At 41.5% G+C, this 17379-nt stretch overlaps 1 protein-coding gene across 2 annotated transcripts in view; it reads right to left on the reverse strand.

Annotated features, from left to right (window-relative positions):
• VOPP1 (VOPP1 WW domain binding protein) overlaps nucleotides 1–17379 on the reverse strand; it is a 72609-nt gene that overhangs the window by 9997 nt on the left and 45233 nt on the right. Inside the window, exons 2-4 of one of the 2 annotated variants that reach the window (XM_067291211.1) lie at nucleotides 17317–17375; nucleotides 16042–16188; nucleotides 470–575 (exon numbers count right to left, since the gene is read on the reverse strand). In XM_067291211.1, the coding sequence (XP_067147312.1) occupies nucleotides 470–575; nucleotides 16042–16165 (230 nt within the window). In that variant the 5' untranslated portion in view covers nucleotides 16166–16188; nucleotides 17317–17375. The remainder of the gene's footprint in view (nucleotides 1–469; nucleotides 576–16041; nucleotides 16189–17316; nucleotides 17376–17379) is intronic. The other variant, XM_067291212.1, reaches the window with a different exon arrangement.

Below are 17379 nucleotides of genomic sequence, written 5' to 3' on the forward strand. Positions count from 1 at the left end.
CTTCAATTCATCTGGCAAGACTGTCTTAAACTCTGCATAAATGTACAATCCTCCTTACACAAACCTCTTTTAAAATGGAGGGCCTGCAAAAATGAGCAATGCTGCCACTCGGTAGTAGTTGTGACAGGTATGAGGAACTGAGTAAATTTAGATAAAAGTTAGAACCACTGCCTGTACAAACCAACAGAATGGGGAAACAGGGAAGGTCAACCTGAGCTGAGTAATCTCCTTTTCCAGTGTTTTCTCACTGCTTATTGAATAAACACTTTTTTGCTATTGGGATGGGGGTTGGGCAACAGGAGGTTGCTAAAACCCGAAGTCCTGCATTTTACCTGTGCACATGCATTACCACTTACTCGCACCTACTCTACTTTAGAATACTTGGGCAGAAAATACCTTGCTTCAAATCCTATAAACAGGACAAGAGTAGGACACCATGAACATAAAATTCCAAAATGTTGTGACGTACCAAAAATACCATAGTCGCTGGATAGAGAGAGCTCTTACGCAGCATCTTGAACCACAGCAATCTTCATAGGAGCGACATCTGCACAGAAATAAAGGAAAAAAGGACACTAGGGGAGTGTTTGCCACTCAAAGTAAAATTGCATCACATCAGAATCTGGGTCCACATGGGGATATCAACTCAACAGTAACATTTTGGACAAATCCAGTTGTTTCAAACTGACACCACAGAAACTAAACACGGGTGCAGAGGAATCCCCAAGCCTGTTGCCGCCAGCCCCGCTGCCAGAGGCTAAATGTACAACATCCTTGTAAAACTGGATGGCAAGACCTGAAATTGTTGCCCAGGTGGCATAACGCACAGCTGGGATTCCTAAGGATTGGCACCGCTGCTAATTTAGGACTCTGAAGAAGCGAACATCCAAGACGGTAACCCCCAGCCTAATCTGCTTTGACATGCACTAGTTGTACCCTGTTGATTTTCCTGGAGTTGCTTCTGACTTAGGAAGTTGTAGGAAGTTGTAGGAAGAGGAAACAATCAACACATCAACCACCAATACAACTACTCAACCACCACTGTGCACTTAAACTTGCACGACAGCCCTATCCCTCAATTTCCTTATATACCCACTTTCTGGGACTATTACCCAGTACCAGATCCTATAGTCATCACCAGGAATAAAAGTCAAACTAAACCGAGTAAGAACAGACCACTTGGCCAGATAAAACTGTCAGCTCATGTACGTATCCATGGTACAGCTCTATCACTACTCAGAAACTTTTTTTTATATGTTATTGAAACTGCTTCTCTATATAATTCCTTTAAAATTACCTCAAAAAGATTGAATATAGTGTTTAATTCCATATAACAGAACATGTTATAAAGGAAAACAATATTACTGTGTTTTATTTCACAGTAAATGAACAGTGCAGACATCAAACATGAACCATTTGGGGTTTGTAATTGTAAGACAATTACAAGGTCAAAATTACCAGATAGCTCATTCTTTGCAAACTGGCAGCTTCCAGGGGAAACAGAGAAAACTTAATGTGCACTATTATTTGCAAATTTAATAGCATTTATGCTTCTCAGACTAACTTCAAAAGGGAAGGAAAATCAATAGAGCTCCTTTCCACTCTTTAATAAAACTAAGAAGAAAAATAAATAAAACAAATAGGAAAAAAATAATTTTCTAGCATTTATATCTGCTAGAGTTCATACCATTATAATGAACATCGATATACTTTGTATTTACTTCTTCCCCTATTCATATGTCTATGGATATATTAACATTATTTTATATGAATACACATAAAATAATAATAAGATATACCTTTGGATTCTCCATCATGATTTTTCTGGTAGTGGACTGCAACTGCCAAAAATTCCCATTATTTAAACTTTCCTCCACAAATGCATTTCAAATTAATATTTTACACAGAAAAAAACAGCTTTAAGAATATTATAGCACCAGCCTTTGAAAGTACAAGGTACAGTTTCACTAAAACTAAAGCCAGCACATAGGCTAACAGCAACGTCTGAACAATTTCTATGGTAACGGCCATTTCCCACACCAATGAAACATGCTACGTGTTTAGTCGGAAAAGGACAGAGGTAACACAGAAACTACAGTATGTGACAGACTTTCCTCTTAGATGGAAACAGTCAGATTCAGATTCACAGAGCAGAAGAAAAGAGAGGGTTATCACAACTGGATCAATCTTTTTTAAGGAGGTTTACTTCAGTATGCTCAAGACCCACCTTTAATTAAGCATCTGGTTTTGGAAAACTTGCCCAACTGCTTAACTGTACTCCCATATTTGTGTACAAAGTTAAAAAAAATCAATTGGTTAATTGTACGGGCAGTTACACATTTACATGCTCGGTTAACAAGCCTGCACTCACAAAATATGTCAAGTCACCCAGGCTTCAGCCTCTAATTGGGGTCAGAGGAAGATGCTCAACGGATAACATAATCAGCCATTTTGCAAGTGAAAACAGTGTGCACCCTTCTGTTGACAAGAAGGCAGGATTTCTTTAATTAAGCCAGAGCATCTGATCAGCATGGCAAGGTCCGCTGATACATTCAGGCATGAGTGAAAGGCCAAAAGTGAAAATGCCCACTGGGCTGACCCGTAACCCAGGAGCCTCCCCATCTCCAACCTTTCTTCTTTAAAGCTTGCCAGGATCCTAACAACTGCTCATGTGGGAGCTCCGATCTGGGAAAGGCAGGGAAGGAGTTCCTGACTTCACTAGGGGACTGCCCCCTGATAGCCCTTCTCGAGGCAACTAAGGACAGAAAATAGAAGGATTTCAGGCACATCAGCATTTTTCTCTCTCTCCTTCCCCATGCTGGCCCTTTCAGCACCACCCAGCTCCACCTACACCTCACCCTGTCCTGGGACAGGGAGCTGATGCACCAGGCAGGCATCTGGACCCTGCTCTACTGTCCAACTTGAAAGCCCCAAAGTTCTCTCCCAGATCAAGCCCCAAGAGCTTAACTTTTATTAGACTCCAACTAAAATACAGAGCCTATGGAGAATATGCATATTCCCCCCCTCCCCTTCTCTTGCCTTGCTTATTTTGCATGTTTTCTCTAGAGTAAGAAGGGATGGGGGAAGGCTATTTTAAAATATATAATTCTGGTCACTGAAACCATCCAAATTAAAACAGTATCTCTATGATGACTGTAGTACCTGAATTTACTTTTTATTTTTAATCTTTAAGTTGCCTAGGCTTTAAGTCAGCAGCATTTTTAAAGCCTCCATGGGTTAGATTTTCTGTCTACAAAGGAGGACTAAAGTATGAACTGCAAGACAGAAAGGCTCAACTGATGAATGCTTTTGAAGCTCTTGAGACCACTTCATGGGAAACAAAAAAGGTCAACAAACAGAAGTTTTGTCTCCTACACAGATGATTGCACTTTAACATGGCTGTAAACAAAGATGCAAAAGATTGAGCAGTCTCTCTCTAGGGGTCTGTTTAGAGAAGCTCCATTTTACAGTAGCCACAGAGCATCGAGGGGCAACTCATCCAAGGCTAATGACTGCATCTCCTGGGTGAACCTCAGAAGCTCATCCAGTATCATGACCTAGAAGGAAATCCCTGCAAGATCTCATATCAGAAACACTTTCACTTTCTACCCACAGTATTAAATGGGTGCTTGGCTTTGTGTGTGCACGTGTGCGTTGTACATATGTATGTGTATATAGGAGCCCTGAGCCAAGAATGATACCATGATAACCATGTGCTAACTGTATTTCCCACCAGTAATGCCAAAAAAGCCTGGAAGAACAAATGGCCAGTTTGCTGATACTTCTGTTAGGATATTGTGGAAGCTTTGCTAGTCTTTTGTTCTTGTTTGAACAAAAAAATAACACTGAACTTCTGCCAACATCGATCCTAATTACAACAAAATTAACTTACTTACACAAGCCATATTTATTAGTGGGCAAAAGAAGACAATAAAATCAGCTTATTAATGGAGCATTACACAAGTTTAAGCATAATCTATCTTTGATGTACTCTCTCTTACTTCCTGACAATAAAACCCTGCAGAATTAAGACCCTGGTTCAGAAAAAAAACAGTTAAGCATACACACATATATTTACCGAATTGATATACATGTTCTTAAAGTTACACTTTCGCATTGGCTCTGCTTAAAAGGGAAGCCCTGTTCTACCTGTTGTTGTGCCCAATACCAGAGAACCTTCCCTGTGTCAATCCCAGCAGTTACCCTACGCAGCCCCCCTGAAATGTCTGGCTACTTCACATTCAGGGTGAAAACCTTGCTTTGAGGCAGGTTTATCTGAGGAAGAGTTGTTTGAAATTAAAAAAAAAAAAACCAAAAAAAAAACCAAAAAACACCACTTTGTCAGGTTTTGTTTTTGTCTTTCTTCAGTTGGACATGGCAGTTATTAAAATTGATCTATACTGGATTGAGCTCACCTCCTACAAAAGACTATTCTGAAGCCAATTCCCCTCTTTCACACATTAATGCTGATCCTGAGATCTGCATTTCCCTAGGGCAATGGCTGTGGCTGCTTGCTTCACAGAACAAAATTTCACCCATGATGTAGAATAAAGCATGATCCATTAGTTGCTTTGCTAATCTACAACTTCATCATTATCACTTTTAAAAACTGTCCACAAGGTGATTTATGATTTAGCAGGTACAGCTTTTTATTCGTAATTCATAGGAGTTAAATGAATGCATCTACATGTCCAACTACATGTACTGCTAGCACAGCAAAGTACTGCTGTGTCAGAGACCAGAGGTGCACTGTGTGCCACATCACGGCTACAAGTCAAACCCAACAAAGCTTTTTGTACAGGTCCTCACTTAAATACTGAAGTTGAACTTTCCTTAACGAACAAGCAAAGCCCAAAGTATCAGATGAAGGGTATGAGGTATGACCCCATTAAAAAAAAACATATTTACATGTGTTCTGTGGGTAACAACTGCTCAATGAAACAGGCCAGAAGTGCTTTTCCATTTATATTTGCACCTACACAGCTGAACAAGTCCCTTCTTAGCAGATTTGATGCAGGAAAGAACTGCATCTAAAAATAAATTCCCTGATTGGTACTTGCTGGAAACTGGAGAAGTTAAAGAGATAAAGCAAGGATTACAGTCTTCAGTAGACTGTATGGCAATAGCAGTCTGACAATGTTCCCTGTCCTCACCCAATGTGGGTATTTCCCATCAATACCGTCCATTTGAAATGCAGACTGCAGTATTCTTAGTTTTCCCCTCTGGACTGTTTACATCATATGTACCAAATCCTGATTTAACATTTAAGATGTTTGATCAACAATGTCTTTTGGAAGAGTAAAACAAAAAATAAATTATTAATCCATACAAAGTGATAGAAATGCTGCTGTAGACACAGGGACAGAGGGAGGAGGGAGGAAAAAAAACCCCTACAACAACCAAAACTCTTTTTGGAACAGTAAATCGCACAATTTCTAACCAGTGTCCTGTGGACAAGCCTAATCTTAATTCCCCAAAAGACTGCATGCCAGTGATAGATGAAATGATTGCTGCATGTTGCAAATTGGGATTCATTGGAACACAAGAAGCACTGGCAGTTTTCAAAGCGTGTGTGTGTGCAGAGGGCAGGAAGTTATTAAGTTTAAAGAAAGGGGAAGTTAGCAATAGACTGAAACTAAGAACGGAAGAGAAAGATTTTGGGGGAATGGCTAGGAGCATCTATGAAACAGGCTCCCAGATGGAGCAAAGAAAGTCCCAGCTGCCGTCCTAAAACTGGCATGGACGAAACACTAGGAAACGGACCACAAGTGCTGGCAAAGAACTGGAAGGGCCAAGCTCCTGAGCCTGGGTCACATCTAGGCAGCCTCCACAGTCACACCACTGCCACTAAGCCCTTGAAGCCAAAAGGCTCAGGTCTGCTACTACTAAACAGATGAAGGCAGGCAGTTAAGCGTATGTGTGTGCGCGGACACGTGTGTATTGATTTGCTTAAAGGACAAAAAAAAAAAGTTACATTAAAAAAGAAAAAACAAATGAGATTTAATCTGCTTGCAACTCAGCTGCCAGTATGCAGTTATGCTAAATAGAGATGAGCCACAGAACAAAAAGAAAAACAAGGCAGGCAAACACCACAGAGTGACTAGCAAAAACTGTTCTGATCAAGGTTAGAGGATTGGATGTGCTGTGAATGAGGAGTAAGGCCACTGAACTCAACAGGAGTACTCTGCTATAAAAACCCAAGTTAGACTTTAACAATAAGGATGGGGAAAGAGGATCAATAGAAGGTATACCGAATAACTGAAAGAGACAGAATTATTCTTCTACAAAGTTTTTTCACCACTGGTTAGTTCATTTCAGGCCATTCTGGATGTTATTCAGTGCATTTCTGTCTCTCAATAAAAAGTAGTTTTTGAAGGGAAGCCATTGCCTATACATTGCCCTTAGCCCTGTGCAAGGAATGATCCAGTTCACTGGGGACGTGGGGAAGACAACCAGACAAGTGGAGGAGCTTAACAGTACCAGCACTGTGGAGGAGTTATCCCAAGGAATCCATTTTGCTACAGCAGCCCACATGGACATGAACATGGGAATTGCTGAGTACACTCAGTAATGCAGAGTCCGGTTCTGACGTCAGGAGTCCTACCTAAGTAACTCTGTCAGCAGCAAGTACCCCAGTGGTTTAATCTCTTTCTAGAAAGATACCACAAAACAAAGGCTGTATCCCTCCCCTGGCATTGACTGAAATGCCCGAGGGGCAGTATCACAGGCAGGGTCTTTGGCTGGTGGAGCAAAGCAGCTCCCAGGCATGACTGCCTACATGGCCCGATTTTCAGGAGGTACATGACTCCGTTGCGGTTATCTGCAGGCAGAGGTTCCCAGAGCCCAAAACTGTCCAGTTCGAGCATGCTTACACACGCACTCCACACAAACGTATCACAGATAAGATACCTTTGACTAAGAATGATCTATTAATGGTTTTCATCTTTCCATATGTAGGCTAATTCTGAAGAAAGGAGAATCAAGATCTCTAAGGGCTCACAGAAGCTTATTACAATTACAGCTACATTCATGCAAAGGCGTGCACCTCTTCCGGTGAATTTTAGGGGCGCAGAAATTGAAAAAGAATGAAAATCATGGGTTCAGTAGATAAGAGCAACAGTCTGGATACTCCTCTGTCAGTAATCAGCTTTGCTTGGACAAGTCACCTCTGTGTTTCTCTTCTCTTCTTATACATAGCAAAGGTCCTCTTTCAACACATGCAAGAACAATGCCTTACAAAATGGAGCCCTGATTTTGGCTCCCGTAACAGACTTAATTAAATATATGCAATGAATATAACTGCTTCATAGCTGAATGCAGCTGTGACCTCAGTGGAACATCTGCACCCAAAAGTAAAACAGTATCTCTGATACCCAGGAGACCACTAGAGATAAGTTACCCAGGTACTTGATAAATCAGCCAGCTCATAACCATCTAAGAAAGCATGAGGCAAAGAGGAGGAAAGAGGTTTTCAGGTCAATTTTTCTACAGAGTAGAAACAACAGAGACAGATAAAAATGATATTTGCTCAAATTAGATTCCTCTCTGCTTTGACACAACTAAAATCCCCCACAATGAGACAAGATATTTGGCTCATGTCCTTCAGGCAAACATGAAAAATAAGAGCAGGCAACAGCTGAAAGAGGGATTATTTCTCAATTATCCTTTGGGTGAAGAGCCTCTTAGCCCTGTGCAAGAACTCAGAATACACTAAATTCTCCCCTACTTCTGACGAGATGAGAAGTATTTGCTCAGCTGCTCCTATCAAACCAACCATTCTACAAACCTTCTGCTACACAACAGCTTGCCACGTCCCCAGCCCTCTCTTCCCAGACCCCAAGAGGAGGGCCACTCTACTGAGGGACTCTCCTTGTTGTCTGCAAATGCAGCAAGTCTCACCACATGCCTTTTTGGCCTGCACACATCCATCTAGAAATCTTCTCTGACCCTCCTGCAGCAAAACCTAGCAAGCATTGTTCCAGTTGGGGCCATGTCCATTGGTGGCAGCATTTGGCACCTTAAAAAGCCATTTCTTAACATGGGCTGTGGACCTGTGTTTAACAGAATAGAGCAAAGAAACAGCCTAATTTAAGGCTCTGGCATAAGAAAGACATACATAATCTGTACCGTGACAGTTTTTGATTTTCTGGAGGTGGGAGTGTAAATTTCTCAGCAGAGATGGGGACTTCTAGTTAATCATCAGGCTCCTTATTAAACACACCATTAGTTCTTCGTATCTCAAACTGCTCCCAGTGGGTGAGCAGTCCTACTGCATCTAATAGTTTATCTGCCTTGGGAGATTATGAGCAGTCTGCTGGCAGGGGGCGATGGGTGTCCATGAAATTGCCATCTGCCTGCATTTAACACGCTAATGCGCAGCAAATTTTTTCTTCGCCAAGCCACCACAGGACCAAACACAGAGGAGGATGCAGGTACTAAAGGCCAAAATTTAGGTGCCACCAAGTCTTGCAGACCATTCTTTCAAGGTCTCCCTATCCAAGAAGGGAGCAAGTGCTCCCTGTTGCAGTTCACTGGAGCTCAGACCAGGTACAAACCTTCCTGTCCCACTAACAGGAAGACAGAAGAAACTGCTCCTCAGCCTTGCATTAGGATTCTTGCCCAGGATGTGGAAGAGTCAACGCTCTGATGAATATTTCAAGTCCAACAGCTCCAACAGGAAAAAGTGAGGCTCACTCATGACAAGCCACCACTGTGGTTACTGCACCTTCCGGAAATGAGATGTCTGGCCTGCGTTTTCTGCTCATCATTCAGCAGGCAGAGAAGGAACTGACACCAGGTGCTCATCTCCCAGAGGAGTACTTCACCAAATGAGAGAGGCTGCCCCCTTTTCCTCCTGCCTCTCAATTTTCAGAATAAGCTGCCTATGCCTGGCCAGCCCCCAACTCTGAGAAATAGCTCAGAGCTTCAAAGCTAAAATTAGGTCAATCGTCTGCTTGATCCACTGCAAAGGTTGCGATCTTAAACCCTTCTCCCCTCTCAGGATTCACTCTTAGCAAGTTCAGATGCCTGTTAATTTGGTAGCCTAGCTCTCCCTGGACTGTGCATATGGCACCGAGGAACCTGATCCATGGGAGAAAATTCAGCTGGGTGGACAGATGTTTAACAGTTTGGTGTTCACAAGAGTAAGGACTACAACATCAACAGATCCATCAACATCAAGGGAATCCAGTCTCTTACTTAAAATAATGAATATACCACCTTAATAGCATAGAACATCGAAGCTATTCATGATATTTTGTACCATTATGGTTTAAGACCATACAAGATTAAGCGAAGGTTTTTTGTTGCCTTTTTATACAGATGGTCTTGATAATTACTGTTGTCTTCTTTCAAGATACAAACTCTACACTTATGTTCTTGAGTTGAACTACAAATGCAAACAAGCCCTTCCTGTAGCTGCTTGCAGCTAAATTGGTGGCCCTGGCCTGAATCCAGGTCTCTGTTTTTGCACTGTGCCAGGCACTCAAAAGATCTGGAATCATGCAAAACTATTACACCGGGTCCTCTCTCCCTCCCATGCTGGTTTCAAATCAAATGGAAGGATAAATCAACAGCTAGATTACTGCCCTAAGCACACACCTGCTGACATTTCATGCAGTTGTAATTGTAATTGGAAAGCTAAGTGTATCATCAGGAAAGCCAACTTAATTAAAAGCAGTAAACATAACAGGATGCGGAGCACATAAAGTAACTCCCATAATGCAACAAGCCCAATACCTAGATTGTGGGTTTTTCCAAGTCTCTTGCATATGCTTTGACAAAAGAACTGTTTTCTAAGCTACTTGAGTAACAATGAGAGAGAAATGCTTTTCTATTGTTTTCAGCTGGAACATTTTTCATGTTCTTGGTAACATGCAAAAATATTGTTATGGACAGACTACCAAGCAAATATCTCATTAAGGGCTCACATGCAAAACTCAAATGAGTATGACCGCCCAATAAATACAACAAAATTTAATCAGTGACCATACACAGAGTCAAAATGAAGGGTGAGGGAGAAGGAGGAAAAAAAAAAACTCACAAAAAACAAAACCTTTCACTCATGAAAACTATTTCAAAAACCATTAAAAAGCCCAGAAATAGAATACAACTAGCATTCTTCTTCAACACAGGGAAAACAATGGACTGTTCAAATGTACTGCAAGAATGTATTTTTGCTAATATTTTCAAGTTCAAAACTTTTATTTTAGATTAACTCTACAGTTATTATTCTAACTGAAAAACACACAGATTTAAGCAACATAAAACAGACGAGTACATGTGCAACTGCCTGCTACATTCAGTAAACTATTATCTATGGCAGAAACGTATTAGCCTAAAAATACAGCACTTCTGTCAGAACATGTTTTTAGCATTAATTCAAGTCCTGTTTCAGAAAACAAGGTTTATAAGAGATTACAAGATTGTTTTCCTCTATTTTTCTGCTGTTCTTCATATATTTGTCAGCCACAATGATAACTTTTTCTTCCAGAGAAGCTTCCATGTTTCTTTCTGGAGGTCTTTCACATAACAGTACATCAGTAACATGAAACAGCATACCTAAACACGGAACCCATGACTGAGCTCCAGTGCAAAAGGCAGTACACAGGAGGTGAAAGCAGGAACAGGCTGCAAAAGAAGAATTTAGAAACCTGGCACCCCCAGGAAGGGATGATGTGAGGAAAGCTCACCTAGAACTGGCACTTGCAAGAGACATCAAGGGAATAAGAAGAGTTTCTACTGCTTCACTAACAGTAGCAAAGAAACAAGGAAAATGCTGACCTGCTGCTGAGTGGGCTGAGTGATTTAGTAACAGTGCACACAAATAAGGCCGAGATACTCGATGCCTCTTTCCCTCGGTTTTCACCAGCAGTCTCCCAAGCCTCTGTGCTTAGAGGCGGGGTTCAAGGAGGAGAGGAAATTACCAGCAGAGGATGATGACTCAGTCATGGATTACTTGCAAGAATTTAACCAATACAAGTCCAAAGAACCAGATGGGCTCCATCCAACGGTGATGAGAGCTGGTTGGTGTCATAGCAAGGCCACTTTTCAGCATCTCTGAAAAGTCACAGAGATGAAGGAGGCCCCCAGTCACCAGAGAAAGGCAAATGTTGCACCCATCTTCCAAAAAGGTCAGAAGGATGATCTGGAGAACTGTAAGCCAGTCAGACTCACATTGGTCACTAGAAAAATCAAGGAGCGAGCCCTCCTAAAATACATTTTTGGGCAAATGAAGGAGCAAAAGTTACTGGGAACATCTGGCATGGGTTTACCAAGCATAAATCATGCCTGACGAACCTGATAGCCTGCTATGATAAAGTCTGCGGACAAGCAGGAGAACATTGGATGTCATTTAATTCAGCTTTAGCCTGGCTTTCAACACTCTCTCCCATAGTATTCCCACAGTTAACGCCCAAGTTAGGACGTTACAGTCTGGATAGGTAGACAGGCAGAAAAAAATGGTCGGATGGTGGGGCTCAGAGGGCAGGAATTAATGGGTCATATGCTACCTGGAAGCCAGCAGACCCAGTAGAGTAACACAGGAGTCTGGACCTGTCCTGTTTAACATCTTTATCAATGACCTGGAAGTAATGACAGAGCACTCATCAAGTTTGCAGATAGCACCAAATGGGGAGGACCAGTCGATAAGCTCACAGGCAGGGCTGCCACTCAGAGGGGCCTATATGGGTTGGAGGAATGGCCTGACAGGAACCTCATTAAACTGAGCACAGACAAATGCAGTGTCTTGCATGTGGGAAGGAAAAATCCCTTGTAGGCTGGGGAGCAGCTCTGCTGAAAAGGCCCTGCAGGTCTTGGTAAACAGCAAGCTGAGCATGGACCAGCAGTATGCCATGGCAGCAATAAAGGCCAACAGCATCCTGGGTTGTATCAACAGAAGCATAGCCAGTAGATCAAGAGAAGTGACTATCCCTCTTTAGTGAGCTCTTGTTGGACCACATCTAAAATAGTGTCCCCGGTTTTGGAGCCCTCAGTAGAAGGAAAGACATTGATAAGCTGGAGTGAGTACAGCAGAGGGCCACCAAGTTGGTTGGGGGCTGGAGGACTTGCCCTGTGAGGAGAAGCTGAAGGAACAAGGCTTGCTCAGTCTGGAGAAGAGACAGCTTCAGGGGACCTGACAGCAGCCTGCCAGTATCTAGGAGGAGGTTATTGAGAAAATGGAGCCAAGCTGTTCACAGTGGTGCCGGATAGGAGGATGACAGAGAATGCATATAAACTGACATAAAAGAAGTTCTGAATCGATAAATGGAAAAACTTTTCTACCATGAGAATAGTCAGACAGTGGAGCAGGTTGCCCAGGGAAGCATCATCTCCTTCCTTGGAGGTTTTCAAGACCCAACTGGATAAAGCCCTGAACAATCTGGGCTGACCCCAGAGCTGACCCTGCTTTGAGCAGGAGGTTAGACTGCAGACCTCCTGAAGTCCCTTTCCATCTGAATTACTCTCCGATTCTATCATCAGTTACTTTCTTTTTCTCACTACTTCTCTTTAGAGCATCACATCATTAAAAATGTCAATATACCATAACCCAATAGGATTATCTGAAATAATGTTAATAAAATACTGGATGACATCAAAATTCCCTTCTCCCTCCAGGCCAATCCCTTCACTGTGACCCAGGGACATCAGCGGCAGTATATGTGTTGCCTTAGTACTTAGCATTCATGCTCAAAACATTTGTGCTGCTTTACAGAACATGCCACAGAGTCTGGAGAGGAAAGGAGAGGATTACAAACATGCAGGTTCTAGCATCTGGAATTTATCACTTCATTAAATGCTCAGATGTGATGGTAGCTAACAACAAGGGGAAAAATAAACAGAAAAGGCCTATGGGATTGGTCAGTCATCCCTGGAACATACTTCTCCCTGCAATAAAAGATACATTCACAATCATTCTAATCAAAATGCTCTCCATCAATAAAATGTAAAGCAGCCTTCCATCTACTATTCATTCCCAATTCAGAAGTGAAAAAACAATAAAAGTCTTTCTTAAATGCCCCTGTCATCTGTATACTTAGGAGAAGGTTTTGCAGTCTAACATATTCACTGTGTTCTGTGTCATTATTCTCTGTAGCAGGTAAGAGAATTACCCTGACTGTCCCGCTACCAACTGTCAGCACTTCAGATCAATCTAGAATAAGACTGGGCTGGTTTATTTAAATAAGGGTAGAACAATGATCCTTGTAGAGGATCAGAACCAAGTCTGTACAGACAGCTTTAATTCTGAACTGCTTTCTTTGTATCTATACAAGGAAAAATATGATCTAACTCTTTAAGAAAAGTCAGGGATAACCTGACTCTCTGCTTTTCCAAAGGAGGAGAATTAGAACCCAGTGACTAATTCCTTCCTCAATTTAATTTTGTTTGCTTGTTTTCCCAGGCCACAGAAAAATAAGTGCTTTGCTGAAGCAAGAGTAAAGTAGCAGACTGACAATATCGCGTGACTCAGAAAACCAGCACATGGAGAAGTGATTGGTCTGGTTGGTGAAATAATTTAAGAACACTCTTAGCAATTTTCTGTATGAACAGTGGAACAGTAATGTGTCTCAAACTCACAGCAAGCTTTCATGATGTCATGATGAAATATACTGCATCTTAAGTTAAAGGATTAACAAGGCAGAGGTAGAAAGTTAGGAAAATGATCAGTTCCTTAGTCTAGCCTTAAGAAATAGAATTATACTTAGAGGAAACATGCACGAATTAAACCAAAGCTTACTGCTGATTTATGAAGGCTAGAACAGTTATGTCCACTAGAAAAATAGAAAAAGCTGTATAATCACTTGGACAGGGAAAGATATGATCACTTCCATAATGACAGAGATCTCCAGTCTTTGCCTTAGCTGTTAGTATAAGAAGCATAACCAACACATTTTAAGAAAGTATTGAGCAACATGTCTAACAACTTTTTCTTTTTAAAATAGTTACAGTAAAAGACACATTGAATCAAAAACTAAGACAATCAAGTTACATAAAAAGGAACAGTCCTTTCCCTGAAAATGCTGTCCCCCAATCTAGCTGAATTTCCAGAACACTTATTTTAGCACACTGATTTCTTATCCCATGCTCCTCTTGATTAGCAGACACAGTCTTATCTCTGTCTCCGGGTAGCTGCAGTAGATCCTTTACAGGAAAGATTAGCTCAGCTATTCTGCCTTTAAACTTTTGATAAAAGGTAATACAGATTTTATGTGACAGTCCAGGTTAAGTTTATGTTACTTTGGGCAATTTAAAGAGAATCAGCTATTACACAACACCTTCTAGGAGGAGGTGCCTAATCAGAAAAGATAAAGCATATGGACATGCCAGTCCAGGGAGGCCTCGCTCTGTGTGTGCCACACTGTATCTGTGAATAGACACAGCACTTCATGTTCCCGGACTGACATGCCAATCTATTCATTATAAAACAAAGCGTTTCCAAGAGTGTGCATACTGTCAGCCTGGGACTGAAATCACAGGGAGGATCATTAAGAAGGATTGCAAAGTTTTATAATAGTCTGCCAGGAGGGTTTCAAGACCAAAGGCCAGACTACATATATTAATGGGGTGGAAAAAAACCCTGTTAGAAAACCAGTAAAAATGGAATGGAATCTATTATGTACTTGAGTGACTAAATGTATTTGCTTCTTGTGGACTTGCTGCTCCAGGAAGTGACAGGACAAAATATAGCCCGTTCACTACAGCACATTCCAGATCTAGATTTGCAAAGAGGAGGCGCTCTTAGGCTGAAGTTGCATATTATGCCTTCAGATGATTTAACATCTAACCATATGCTAATGGAGGAGATCCTATTCATGCCTCTCTCCTCCCCCACAATATGCATGTTACTCCCTCCCTCCCATTTCACCAGTGCTTGCGCTCACCAAAAACTGTATCGTGCCGATTCAACACTCTGACTTGAATGTGCTAAAATGAACAACTTTCTGTGGGATAGCAAGTTGAATTAATTCAGTGAATGGTCAGACAAGTGCCAAAGTGATGGGACTAGGATAGAGGAAGAGAGAAGCAGGACAACTGCAAACTCCTGGACTGGCTTGTCAATGACCTAGACCTTCACCCTAGAAGACATTCAGACCTGTTTTGTGCCTCTCCTCTGCCATACAGGTGTGAAGAGACAGTGCAGGTAGGAACCAGCTAGGGGTCCTAACCAAAGGGAACTGAAATTGCAGAAGTAGCACAGCGGGAAACTCCAGACACTGCAGATATCAATGATCTTCCTACAGTTTTGGCTCAGTCCCCCTTTAGATGTACTGAGCTCTTACAGGCTCAAATACCCTCCCTCCCCTCCCTTCCACTTTTCTTCACTTGTAACCCCTCCTACTCTCATACATCGCCTACCCTCTAAGCTTTATCCTCGCCAAATCCTTATTGCCTTTCTTTAGTGTTTCTTCTTTCCCACTTAAAACTCACAATTGTAATAATAATAACAGCATTAACATGACATGAGCACTACAATAATCATTGAGCACATACACCACATCCCATGCGCCTTCCTTCTTCCATTGACCTAGACTGTCCAGCAGACTGGCAATTGCTATGCATTTATGCAATGTCTTGGATAACAGGGTACTGTAGTAACTATCATACCAACACAATCACTAGCAATGGTCTTCTGGTTGACCTGATATAGTCAATGTATACCAGTTTTCCCTCCATGTTAAAACAAACTCTCCCAAACCAAGCAATTTTTTCTTAACAACGGCCCATCAGCACTATTGCTACTCTCCCAATTCTCAGTGTAATGCACAACTTTCAATGTCCAGAGCTGTGTGCACTTCCAGTTAACCTCTCTGATGGACTGGAAAATAAACACACTGCTTTTCTACAGAATAATCCATTTCAGCACACAAAGAAAAGCAATAAACCAGTAACCAAAAGGAAACCAATCAGAAAGCAACTTTGTGTCAGATCTACTGCAGACAGTGAGCCTCCTCTTTGTACCTGTTGCTTTTGCAGGACTTGCTGTGTATTTATTTACCTGTGGTATGAAGAGTCTGAGCTAACACCCAAAATCCAAATAGCTACCTTTTTGTGTTAACAAGGGAGACAAACGTTGGCTGCAAAAGTGTGTGGGCAGAAACATAAGCAGAACACCAAGGTGATGATGAATAATGCGCTCCTGAATGTCAAGGTACAGCAGGATTTTCATAACATCCCAGCTCCTTTCCCACACTGCAGCAAAATAAAATAAAATGTAGGTGGAATCAAAGTCCTGTTGTCATTAGTATGCAAAAAAATTAACTTATTTAAATTCACCCATCTGTTCTGGCCAACCGTTTATGAGTAATTCTCAACATTTTAGTCACCTGGTAAAAAGATAGTAAGTTCTAGGCATAAACACTTCCTAACCAGTTCATATTCTGGAGCACGGATGATTAAACCACACAGTAAGTGGTTCATTCTTTCAGTAAGCTTTGTTTCTTGCCTAGCTTCCTGGCTGCTTTTTGTCTCTACCATTTCTCTCCTGTTTCGGGCAGATGAAGTGGAGGCGGAGAAGAAATGGGAGGGAGGTTCTTGGGCAACATAAGGATTACAGTAATTTCCAATCCTTAAGCAATGAAGATTTTGCTCAGGAAACAGATGACCTGTTGCTGCTACCTATTCCTCCATCCCCCCTTTTTTTTTCTCTCCTTAAATTAATACATGTATATCTGTCACTGTATTAAGTTGTACAGTCCAGGAATGAAGTTTACCACATCTAACTCCAAATCCATGGGAACAATTCCTCCCACCCACACATTTCCCCCACCTCTTTGTTGTTGCTCTGGGCAATTTAAGTCAGAGAAAACTGCAATTCAGAAAGAGCCTCAATCATGCACCTACAACTCGTTGACATTAGGTTCACATCCAATCCTGATGTGAATGTAAATGCCACTCATCAAAAGGACAGCCATGCCATGGATAACAAATCATCTCAACTCCCTAAATTAAACAACAGTATTACCACAGGGACAAACTTATTTTCAAAGCATTCTTGGTATTCTGCCTTCCTACCTGCCCTTGTTCAAAACAAAGGGAGAACTGTCTCCTCACACAGTTCTGCCTGTGTTTCCTTCCAGCGTTCTGAAATAAGAACCATTTTTAAGATTTTACATTTTGTTTTCAACAGGAAAAGCAGCAGCCTGAAATGGTGGGGAAATGAGTCTGTATACCTTTTTCTTTTTCACAATAGGGAAAAGGGGAAAAAAATGGACACTTCCCAAAAGATGGGAAAAAGTATAATTAGTGAAAGAATAACACTAAAAGTCAAGAGAATCTAATCATCACTTGAAAACACAAAGGAAAGTGATGACTACTTACATATAATATGTAGGATATAATCCTTCAAAGTACCAGCAATGCTTTTTGGCCTCTGTACACTAC

The sequence above is a fragment of the Apteryx mantelli genome, chromosome 2 (genome assembly GCF_036417845.1).
Source record: "Apteryx mantelli isolate bAptMan1 chromosome 2, bAptMan1.hap1, whole genome shotgun sequence".
Lineage (NCBI taxonomy): Eukaryota > Metazoa > Chordata > Aves > Apterygiformes > Apterygidae > Apteryx > Apteryx mantelli.